This window comes from Diabrotica virgifera, chromosome 2 (assembly GCF_917563875.1).
Source record: "Diabrotica virgifera virgifera chromosome 2, PGI_DIABVI_V3a".
In the NCBI taxonomy this organism is placed as follows: Eukaryota; Metazoa; Arthropoda; class Insecta; order Coleoptera; family Chrysomelidae; genus Diabrotica; species Diabrotica virgifera.
The window spans coordinates 179,464,508-179,476,675 of NC_065444.1; the positions used below are offsets into that span (position 1 = coordinate 179,464,508).

Genomic DNA, 12,168 nt, shown 5'->3' on the forward strand with positions numbered 1-12,168 from the left:
GCCTTTTAAATAGGTCAAACTTCTTGGATGTATTGATAATACAAATATAAAAGGAATTGCAGAAAGGTGAAGACCAATTTTTAGTCAGGAGGGTAGTTAGATGGTTGTTTGCACTGATTTTTTCATAGGGAAAAGCAGGTACCGACCTTATTTTGATCATACGTCGCTTAATTTTCAAACTAGGAACTTTTTATTATTTTTTTTGAAAGGTATAAATACATGCTTCAAAAAAGATTATTTAAGTTTTACTCGAAAAATGCAAAGTTTTTCCGTTATTTTACTTTGAATATTTCAAATTATGCATTTGACGAAAAACGCTAACATTTGACATGCCGTATCTCGGTTTGTATCGGTCTTAGCGATATTGCAGAAAAATAATTTGGTTTGTGTTACTAAAAGATACAATTTTGATATCTACAGTTTTTTTGATTAAATGCATATTTTTCGAGATATTCTCCAAAAACTTCTAAAAAAATCGATTTTTTCATCGAAAAACTGTTACTTTCAAGCGCGAATAACTCGAAAAATATTAGTTTTACGAAGAAAATGTAAAAAACATTTTTTTATTATAATCACTTTTTACATCGAGTTACATAGTTAAAATGTAATAAAAAATTCCCGCCCCCGAGATGGGGTGGCAACCACCCCCAATCTATTCTATTCCCTACCTTATGTGAAAATTTCAAGTAAATCCATGCTGGACGAAAAAATTGCGAGCCAAAATGCTTCATTTCCTCGACTAGTAATCAAATAGCACATATTAAAATGCGCAACCGGAGAGAACGGTATAGCCCGGGAGGTAGTGTCAAATTTAACCGGAGCATTTTAGCAAGGCTATTTTCTTTTTATTTAGTTAGGTGTTCCAAAGCTTATTAACAAATGATGTGTCAGCTGGCTCAAAACCGGGGATTTTAGACAAGAAAAGGTAAAATGTGAAACTTGATGAAAAAACGCTACAACTTATATTATGTCAAATGTTTATCTCCGGGACTTACGTGTATAATAGCCAAGAATACCTAGCTACTGGCTTTCACCCAGACGACTCGGGTACAAATCTTGGCCCTGAAAATCTTTTTTGTTTTTAAAATTGACATTTTGATTTGAAAAATAATTATTTTTTGATTATACTACGTTTTTTTCATTTATACGACACAATATAAGAAAGTCTGCATTTCTTTTATAGAATCGTAAATTATGCATTTGATCATATAATATGATAATATAATATTATTATGATTGAGCTCCTTAATAAGCAAATTTGTTTTACATAATCCCCTAAAGCTTCTTTAGTTAGTACGACCAATCTAAGTGAAAAAGGGTGTTGCCCCCCACCCCAACGTTCTTTTTTATTTTTTTGCACCCTAATTTTCCACTTTTCTATCACCAACCCCTTATTAATCTAAATATTTCCTTGTTCTCTATAATATATAAAAATGAATGTTTGTCTGTATGCCCCTTATCAAATCGTAAATTATGCATTTTTTGATCATACTTATGACGACCTCAAGCAAAGTTGTTGTACATGAATCCGGGAAGGTTTCTGAGTTAATACGACCAATCTAAGCAATTATTATTTACGCAGACACCACAAAAACAATATTGTTTATTAGAGAAAGTATACGCAATATTTTTTAGTATTTTTTGGCTTTCTGGTAGGTAATTTTTAAGTATTTAACTTTTAAACCTTATTTTTTAGTTCTGCCTTTAGTTAGGCGGTACGAAGTTTGCCGGGTCAGCTAGTTAATAATAAAAAAATATTCTTGAACTATGTAGTTTGGCAAAGACTAAAAAGTATAAATCATTAATTTATGAATTTTAGATTGTAAGAAAAAAGCGTCAGCTGAATATAATATATGATCAAATGCAAAGTTTACGATTCTATAAAAGACATACAGACTTTTTTATATTGTGTCGTATAAATAATAAAAACGTGGTATTATCCAAAAGTAATCAATTTTTAAATCAAAATGTCAATTTTAAAAACAAAAACATTTTCAGGGCCAGGATTTGATCCCGAGCCCTCTGGGTGAAAGGCAGTAGCTAGGTATTCTTGGCTATTATACACGTAAGTCACGTGTGTCACGTAAGTCAGATATATAAGTGACATATAAGCTGTAGCGTTTTTCCATCAAGTTTCACATTTTACCTTTTCTTGCCTAAAATCCCCGGTTTTGGGCCAGCTGACACATGATTTGTTAATAAGCTTTGGAACACATAACTGAATAAAAAGAAAACAGCCATGCTAAAATGCTCCGGTTAAATTTGACAGTACCTCCCGGGCTAGTACCTACCTACGGATGTATATCAATTGAACTTTTCAGAGCAGCCGTCTCTAAAGTTTGAATAGTTATGATGATTGCCGATCTCCGTCGCTGAAATGGCGTTTGAAAATAAAAAGTGGTGTAAAGTGGTGGTGGTAGAGGGCAGATGTGTGGGAAATAGGAATATTATGTTAAACTTAAAAAAGATAGGTATTGTTGAAGAACAACACATTCTTTAGAGCAGTTGTTTTGCATTCAGAACGGACATTATGACTTCCAATCTCCGCCACTTAAAAAGGATGAAGATAGATAATAAATAATCCAATAGCTTATTTTCAAAATGTCTTAAATCCATGAAATGACGAAATATAGAAATCATATAATTATATTTTGAAAAAAAAGTAACTAAGCTACAACTGTGGGAAGAGGTCTAATGTTTGACAAATTATATTCTCGATCTTTCATAGATGGACAAAAGTCCTAAGCCTTTCCTCAATTCAACACATTTTTATAAAGCTATTTAATATGATTAATATCGTGTAAATTTTAATTAATAAACTCAAATATTGGATAATTCAAAAAAATTTTGTATTGATTTATACTTTACAATTAGTAATGTTAGAGAAAACAACTTCTAATACTTTTATTCAGTCATCATCATCGTCATTAGAAATAGAGTTGTCGGCAGCACTACTTGTATCAGCTGATAAAACTTTCTGCCAAAATGACATGGCAGGATTCTTTTCGAAGTTACCTAGCTTAATTAAAAGTAATTAAGCATCCTTTGACATATATGTCTAATTAAATAACCTAAGACCTCTCAGTTTGAATTAAAAGATTACCATTTCCTCCCCCTTTTAAAACTGTATAAAAACATATAGAAAGATATTGAGTATGTAGCTGAACTTGCAACCCTCTTTGCTATCTGTTATCCCTGTGGATATACTGCTACTACTATCGGTTTACAGCGATCTCCGACGCCCTTCGACTCCTAACCGCCATTCTTCTCTGTCTAACCATAGACCTGGAGTCCCTCTCTCCAGCTTCTTCTCGGTCTTCCTCTTTACCTTCTCCCTTGTGGTGCCTACGCCAAAATCTGTTTAGAAATCATGTCCCTGTCACCTGGAATTCTCGGTACATGACCGTACCATATTAAAAAAGATAAAAAAGATCAAGGCAGGTTTTGTTTATATTTGATTCAGAGTTGGAGCACCATCTCATATAGCTATTTCAGCATCCTTATGCCTCATCAGTGAAGCTCAGAAGTCTCAACTCTTTAGGTATGGTACTTTATGGTACGTTTTCCTCGTACCGTATTAGTTTTTTTTTTTTGTTTTTGTGTCATCAATTTGTTCTATGTGGACTGCCATCATTTCTCGTATTCTCTAATTTGGTATCCTATCTCTTTTTGTTTTGCCTGCTGCTCTTCTTCAGAAGTTCATTTCTGTTAATGGTAACATTATCTCTGTTCATTGTTTCAGTGGCCAAACTTCACTGTCATATGTGATTACTCTTTTAAGTATGGTATTGTGTATGAACTGTTTTTTCGCTTTAGATATTTTTTGTTCCCTGAGGATGTCGTTCGTCATGGATATGGCTGTTCTACCTTGTATATTTCTGTCTTTTATAGCAGAATCGAGTGTTCCATTTTGGGTAATCGTCATTACCAGGTATTTGTATTCATCACCGTGTTTTATTTCTACCCCACCGTCTAATGTAATGGACTGCTTTGTCTCTCCAATACACGGCTTCAGTTTGGACTCCATTTGCGATTTGTAGTCGCGCGATTGTTTTGTCGCGAAGATTGAACACATTGTTTCAAATACAAGTCAATCCGTGATTATTTTTAGTCGTAAATGGATTGACTTATATTTGAAACAATGTGTTTAATCTTCGCGACCAAACAATCGCGCGACAAGTGCTGACTTCGATACCCCCGGTTGTCTGTGGATTTTATTTTTGTTACACTGCAGTCATTTCATTTCTTCAGAATAATCTTTTCGTAACTTTCACAGTGCTTTTCAGGTAAGAGAACTGTTGTATCACTTCAAAATTATAGAACATATCCTTGGAATTACAGGTTCTGCCTACGACAAGATCTATGTAATATGCATAGATTATAGTTCTGTCGCCAGGGGGGTACAACGGCCTCCTTTATTCAGATGGACTTACCCACGTTCCTTTTATGTATTTTGACCCGTAGAACATGAATTTTTTGGGTAACAGTTGATCCGGATATCGATTCGAGTGTTATAAACAAAGAACTTGAGGAATTACATAACAGCGTTTTTCACAAAACAAAACATTTTTTTATATTTCTTGGGTCATTCTAAGTAAAAAATGATCTTACAAGTTTTTTCGTATGATGCATAGTTTTCGAGGTAAACCCGGTTGAACTTTCAAAAAATCGAAAAATTATAATTTTTAAACCAGAAAAACTTTTGATTAAAAAATAAAATAGCAATCCTGCTTACCGCATTTGACAGTTCAAGTCAAATTATACCGGTTTTATCTTTTGAGTTATTTGCAATATAGCTTTATTATAGGAGAAAATTAGTTTTGTTGGTATGTTTAAACAAAATATGAACTCACAGTTTACACAATTTTAATTGGAAATTATAAATTTTACCATAACAATAATTAGTATAGTATACGAGTAGTTGCTCCAAAAGATGGCATAACCCAGACATCCAAAGTGAAAGTTATCCTTCAACACCAAATTGTTCTATATGGTCCACACAATGTCCAGAAAAAAGTCACACCATTTTGAGCGTCGAGTTTGGGGGGGGGGGGGGGGGGAGAGGAAGGAGAACTCGGTAAATTCGTAGTTTTTTAAGTTTCTCGCCAATATTTCTAGAACTATGCGGTTTAGCATAAACAACCTTCTATACAAAATTGTTCTACATTAAATTTGAAATAAAAAAGGCCCTATGCATAATTTTTCTAAAATGAATGGTTCCAAAGTTATGGAGGTAGTATAGTATAACTGGTCCAAAAAAAGGCCTAACCCAAACATCCAAAGTAAAAGTTTTCCTCCAACACCAAAATGTTCTATATGGTCCACATATTGTTCAGTAAAAAGTTACACCATTTTGAGCGTCCGGTTTGGGAGGGAGATGGGAGAGAAGTAGGTAAATTAGTAGGTTTTTTAAGTTTTTCGTCAATATTTCTAAAACTGTGCTTTAGCGTAAATAATGTTATACACAAAAATGTTCTACATGAAATTTAAAACAAAAAATGTTCTATACGTAATTGTTATAAAATTAACGGTTCCCGAGTTACGGAGGGCGAAAGCTCGAGGTTTTCGATACTTTTTATATTTTTTGGGCAATATTTTTATGATAGAACTATACCAAAAACCCAGACATCCAAAGTGAAAGTTATTCTCCAACACCGAAATGTTCTATATGGTCCACATAATGTTCAGGAAAAAGTCACACCATTTTGAGCCTTGGGTTTGGGGGGAGAGGGGGGAGAAATCGGTGAATATAAAAAGTATGGAAAACCTCCACTTTTCACCCTCCGTAACTCTGGAACCATTGATTTTATAACAATTATGTATAGAACATTCTTTGTTTTAAATTTTATGTAGAACATTTTTTATAGAACATTCCTTACGGTAAAGCAAAGTTTTAGAAATACTGACGAAAAACGTAAAGAAACTACTAATTTACCGACTTCTCCCCCAGCTCCCCCCAAACCGGACCCTTAAAATGGTGTAACTTTTTACTGAACAATATGTGGACCATATAGAACAATTTGATGTTGAAGGAAAACTTTTACTTTGGATGTCTGGATTAGGCCTTTTTTTGGACCAATTATACTATACTACCTCCGTAACTTTGGAACCGTTCATTTTAGAAGGGTTATGGATAGGGCCTTTTTTATTTCAAATTTAATGTAGAACAATTTTGTGTAGAAGGTTGTGCATGCTAAACAGCTTAGTTTTAGAAATATTGACGAAAAACCTAAAAAACTACGAATTTGCAGATTTCTCCCCCTCTCCCCCCCCCCCAAAACCCGACGCTCAAAATGGTGTGACTTTTTTCTGAACATTATGTGGACCATATAGAACAATTTGGTGTTGGAGGATAACTTTCACTTTGGATGTCTGGGTTTGGGTCTAACTATACCATAATAAATATTCTATCACTATGAAAAAAAACATGGTATAAAATATCTCAAATTTTTCGCATTTTTATTGCCTATCTGTAAATATTAAAATTTTATATCATTTTACTTTATTACTTTACTCTTTTACTATTAATATCTACCTCAAAATTAACATATGTGTCCTTAAATAGGTTAAAATTTAGAATTTGCGTCTGATTTATTTCAGTTACGGATTTAGGCTTGCCTGATGCTTTGACATATCGTTTCATGGTTATTCATTGGTGTGGAGCATATACGACTTAATGTTTTTTCCGTTTTTCTATAAGGGCATGCATTGAATCACTCTTGTTTTGTGAATGTGCTATTTCAAAAAATACATGTGTAGTGTTAATATTAAACTTTTTCACTATATATAAGTAGGTAGCAAACAATATTCTATATTTATTTTGTCCACTACAACTATCAAAAAGGAAAAAAAGTCTGTAAATCCTTTTTTACTTTTATTTCCATAAATTGACTTATGAGATCCACCATATTATGTTTGAATAATTTATAAATTAAACATGCGTGCAATAAAGTTGTAACTCATTAAAAAACCTTATTAATCGTGAAGTACAAAGAAAGTAAATATTTAACATAGGGAGTATCCAGTGTTACTGCCTTTTTTACGCTAAAATGGCAGACGTTAGTAGAAGTTAAAATACAACTTTTTCAATGGAGTATTAGCCAAACTATTGAGAATTAAACTATGTCGTTTATATTGATGTGTGCGCAATTTTTTGCTGAATTCGCCTGTCTTGAAATCTGAAAAAAGATGTAACTTGAGTTACAACCTTGTTCGATGGGGGTGTCGATGTAATGAAACTCAGTTAACTAGTTTAACCAGATATAATGTTTTAATTGCTATCTACAACAAAACTACTGTACATATATTTATGTGACATTATCAGTCTAATTTAATTTGTCCTACTGATTAAATCTTCCAGCAAAAAGCATACTGCCATGAGTATTCTCTCTAACATAGAACAAGAATGGGTGGTCTGCTTGGAAGTAGTGGTTAATTCTATGTAGTGACGTAGGAATGATAGCAACTAAAACGTTTAAACAAAGTATTAAAATTAAAATGATGTTTTCATTAATAGGATACAATATTTAATTTATCAGTCTTGAGTAGCAGCTTTATATACATCTGGATATTATACTCGCCAAATATTTTTCGACAAAAGGGTTTATGTATACCTACCTAATTTAAGAAAAGTTTTAGAACACACCTACCAATCACACATAAATTTTTACTTGATTAACGCAAATATATCATATAGTTATACACAGAAATATGGAGGGTATTCACATGATGTATACGCGGTAAAAGGTTTTCGTAAAATGCAATATAAAATTCAATCAAAATAATATTTCATATCTCCTATATTGTTAATTCAGCGAAGGAACAACACCTGACAAACCACACTACCTCTGGATAATAGGAAATTTACCCCATTTGATATATAAACATTATGTTTACTTCATCAGATTTCATAGAACAGGAAAATGTAGGTACAATATAATTGAAAAAGTCTGCCACAAGAAACCTTCGATATTTGAAATCCTGCCAAACGTCTCGTTAAAAGAAAATAACTGTATGGAGCTAACCATTATTAAAATCCAGGAAGTATATCAAAAAGGAATAGGGGTCTTGTACGTTTCTATGAACCGAGAAAATAGATACTTATTAGATTTTAATATTGAACTACCTTCTATTTATCCTACCTGTGAAATAAATTAATGTTTCCTTGGGTTATTCCCCCTCCGCTTTGCAACCTTAAACTTACAGCATATCACAAAAATATTATGATTTCCAATTTCTTTAAAACTCACTTTCTTGGTTTTAGGTATGAGCATGGTTTCTTGGTTTCTTTAAAACTCACTTTTGGTAGGAGCATGGTTTTTGACATCGCATGAACATCCCATCTATAAACTGTCCCCTGAGACAAGTATTCTTACAGCAGAACTATTTGCCATAAAATTAAGCCCCTAATCTTTATTCTAGAAAAGAAACTTCCCAAATCTCTTATATCTGATTCTCTTAGCTGCCTGACATCAATTTTTCAGGTTTATCCCTCTCATCCAACATTACAACAGATTAAATTAATTGTATACCATATATACCAAAACAATTTGACAGTACCTAGGACTTTTTCTGGGTACCCTCACACATTGGAATAGATGGTAAAGAAAACGCAGATAGTCTAGCTAGGTCTGCAGTAACCAGTACAGCCTCATCAGTGGAAAATCTAACGGTGCATTTGGATTTAAAACCATACCTAAAAGCAAAACTTCATGATGTTTGGATCACAAGCAACACCAAATTGGTGGAAATATTATGATCCGTCCTTCCCTGGAACTTCTGGCCTCCAAAACGACTACATCAAGCCGTAATATCACGCCTCAGATTAGGACACACGGCTGCAAGCATAGATATAATAACCAGTAGATTAGGCTAGCTATGGGCCGCTCTGTGCATCGAGGTGTAACGCCGATATCAAGGACGTTATTGGTCAATATTCATTTTGAGTGGTCTAGCCATCTTTGTCCGTCATATGCGCGGTTTGGCTTAGTAAAAAGAGATAGATAGACCACCGATCGACTGCCGCGCTTTACGCTTTTTTGCTCAGTATACCTTGTCTACGGTTTACATGTCTCTGGCTGCAACTCACGAACATCTATTGAAAAGAGAAGAGGAACCAGTGTGTTTTATTTGTAACTGTAAAGTGACTGTGAGGCACATCTTGATTGACTGACTGTCCCACATAATGCAGTCGAAAGAGTACATCATCATATTCCAAAAACATTAAAACAACTATTAGGAGAACCTAAATACACAGCGAATTTGATAGAATTTCTAAAATCGATAAGCCTTTTTAATAAACTTTAAACATAATAGTAGGGGAGTAAAGTATGCTAAATATGCAGTCACTCGAGCGTTATGGGGACCTATTGGGTTGTGAAGAGTAGGTCCTAAAACCAAAAAAAGTTACGTAAAGTTTTCCATTTTAGTGGGCGCTTGCCATTTTTTAATTTAATTTTCAATTTCCAACAATCGTTTGTTCCGATTATAACGTCATCTATCAATAACTCGAAAAAATGTTTCGAATAAAAGTTATTTATTTTTACGTAAGGAATTTAAATCTGCAATAAAAAATGGGGGCTCCTCTTTAAGATTTTAAAGTAACCCCCACCCCACCTCCGTGGGGGGTCGTTTTTGGTGCCATTCGATAGATTTTTCAAAAATATTAAATAAGTGTATTTCACAGTTTTTCGATCTGATGTTCATTTCGCGAAATATCGCGGGATTCGTATTTAAAATACTAAATTTACCCACCACCCCTCTCCGTGGGAAGTCGTGTTTGGTATCATTCGATAGATTTTTAAAAAATATTGAGCATATATTTCTTAGTTTTTCGATCTGTCATTCATTTCGCGAAATATTCGCTTTTTTCTTGTGAAACTTTGGGACTCGCCCATTTCCTTACGCCCGGCTCAAATCGTCAGATTTTGAAGTATACACTCTTTTGCATGTACTTAACTTACCTTCTCTTAATCTGACAATTTCGAATTTTTTTAAGAATAGATTTTTTTTCGGGCCCCCCTTAACGAACTCCCCTGTGTTAAGGAAGTTTACTCAGTAATCATTCAAGGGAGGAAAAGGCACTTTACTCCCATGTTATACATATGGTTTTTCCACCTTCCTCAAATTAATAACAAGTCATTTTTCATTTTTACTTAATTTATTTATGTAACTAACCAACAAAATTTATAAAAACTAAAACTAACAAGTAGGTAAAATATAGCTGTCAACTGTCAAATACAAGTCAAATTATTAATGTAAACATTGTTAAATCAAAACAACAATTTACTGTTTTTTACCATTCTGCAAAATACAGGGTGTTTTATAAATAAACGTTAAAATGCTTGACAAAAAACAGTAAAATCCTGTATAAAAGGTATATTTGAAATCCTCAAAAGGGCCACATCAAAATCAACTAGTTTTTGACTGGTTTACCAGTCATCATCAGTGCTTACGTGCAATGTACATGCTAACCACAAAGATAGTATTTAACAAAAATATGTGGGTCAAAGCCCAGTAAAAGAAATCCGTCAAGGAAACATTGATTTAAAAAACTACATTAAGTATGGATGTTTAAAATATTTAGCTAGTCTGCCCCAGGTAACATCTGAGCTGTGGATTTGACTTGTTTACATGTTGAAAGTATGACGGCAAGTATGACTTAAAAAGTATGTTTACTTGTTAAAAGTATGACGGCAAGTCATACTTGCCGTCATACTTTCAACATGTAAACAAGTTAAATCCACAGCTCAGTTGTTACCTGGGGCAGATTAGCTAAATATTTTAAACATCCATACTTAATGTAGCTTTTTAAATCAATGTTTCCTTGACGGACTTCTTTTACTGAGCTTTGACCCACATATTTTTGTTAAATACTATCTTGGTGGTTAGCATGTACATTGCACGTAAGCACTGATGATGACTGGTAAACCAGTCGAAAACTAGTTATGTGATGTTGATGTGGCCCTTTTGAGGGTTTTTAAATATACCTTTTATAGAGGATTTTACTGTTTTTTGTATTACATGGTATACAGCCAACCACAGGAAAATTTTTTCCTTGTAATTTTTTATATTTGACAGTTGACAGTTCTACTGTACCTACTTGTTAGTTATAGGTCTCTAATAAATTTTGTTAGTTACATAAATAAATTATTTAAAAATGACAAAATGACTTGTTATTTGAGGTAGGTGGAAAAATAATATGTATAACGTGGGAGTAAAGTGACTTTTTCTCCTTTGAATGATTAGTGCCCTCCACTACGTAAACTTTTTCCTATATAATAATAGACAATCTCAACTACCTATTCCCAAATAATCATCCTTCCTTTACTTTTTGGAGGTTTTCGAAAAATTGTGTGTTCTTTGATCGGGCTAGTTGCCTAGTGTGCTGGCTCCCTTAAGCCGTTTGGATTTGAGGGGAACCGCAAACTGATGCGTGGGACTCTTAAAATTCGCACGTAATAAAGATCAATTTTCCATATAATTACAATGGGAAATCTAAGGTTCAAATGTATTAGGTTAATGTATAAAGCGACTCATAATTCAAGGGAAGATAAATGGCAGAAGAAGCATTGGAATAAGACGAATTTTGTAGCTGAAGAACCTGAGAAAATGGTTTGGATTCAGCTCAAAACAGCTATTTAGAGCTACTGCCTCAAAAATTAAAATAGCTATGATGATTGCCAACCTCCGTAGCGGAGATGACACCTGAAGAAGAAGAAGAAGATAAATGTATTAAACTAATGGTTCGGTCTAGGTGCAGAACAGATAAACGATGTTAGCAAATTTTAATAATTTAAAGAGCCTCTAAATATAAAACAAAAAATAATATCTAGATTATTGTCTGAAGGCTGTCATATTGTGATCCCGATGTATATAAATCTACAGTGTATATAAGTGTATCTACAGTGTAACATATATATATATATATATATATATATATATATATATATATATATATATATATATATATATATAATACATAATACACTCATGCTAGAGGCTATAATACACATAGACAGATAGAAAATATTTAAGTACTGTTAATGTTCTTGCAAGTAGTTTAGCCCAAACAAATGCAAGTTGCATAAATGTGTATTAAAAGATATTAATATCGGTATTTGGAGCTCAAATGAAAAGTGTTAATATTAGTCATTACCATAAAATGTC

General features: G+C 33.2%; 1 protein-coding gene across 17 annotated transcripts in view; it reads right to left on the bottom strand.

Moving 5' to 3' along the window:
- The window catches only part of LOC114333727 (alaserpin), a 305,048-nt gene that overhangs the window by 106,253 nt on the left and 186,627 nt on the right, over nt 1–12,168 (bottom strand). For 2 of the 17 annotated variants that reach the window (XM_028283712.2, XM_028283706.2), the window contains one exon: nt 7,248–7,465. The exons of 14 other annotated variants lie outside the window; for them this stretch is intronic. In XM_028283712.2, coding sequence (XP_028139513.1) covers nt 7,341–7,465 — 125 coding nt within the window. In that variant the 3' untranslated portion in view covers nt 7,248–7,340. Of the gene's footprint in view, nt 1–7,044; nt 7,179–7,247; nt 7,466–12,168 lie in introns of those variants that run through there. One more of the 17 variants, XM_050642956.1, reaches the window with a different exon arrangement.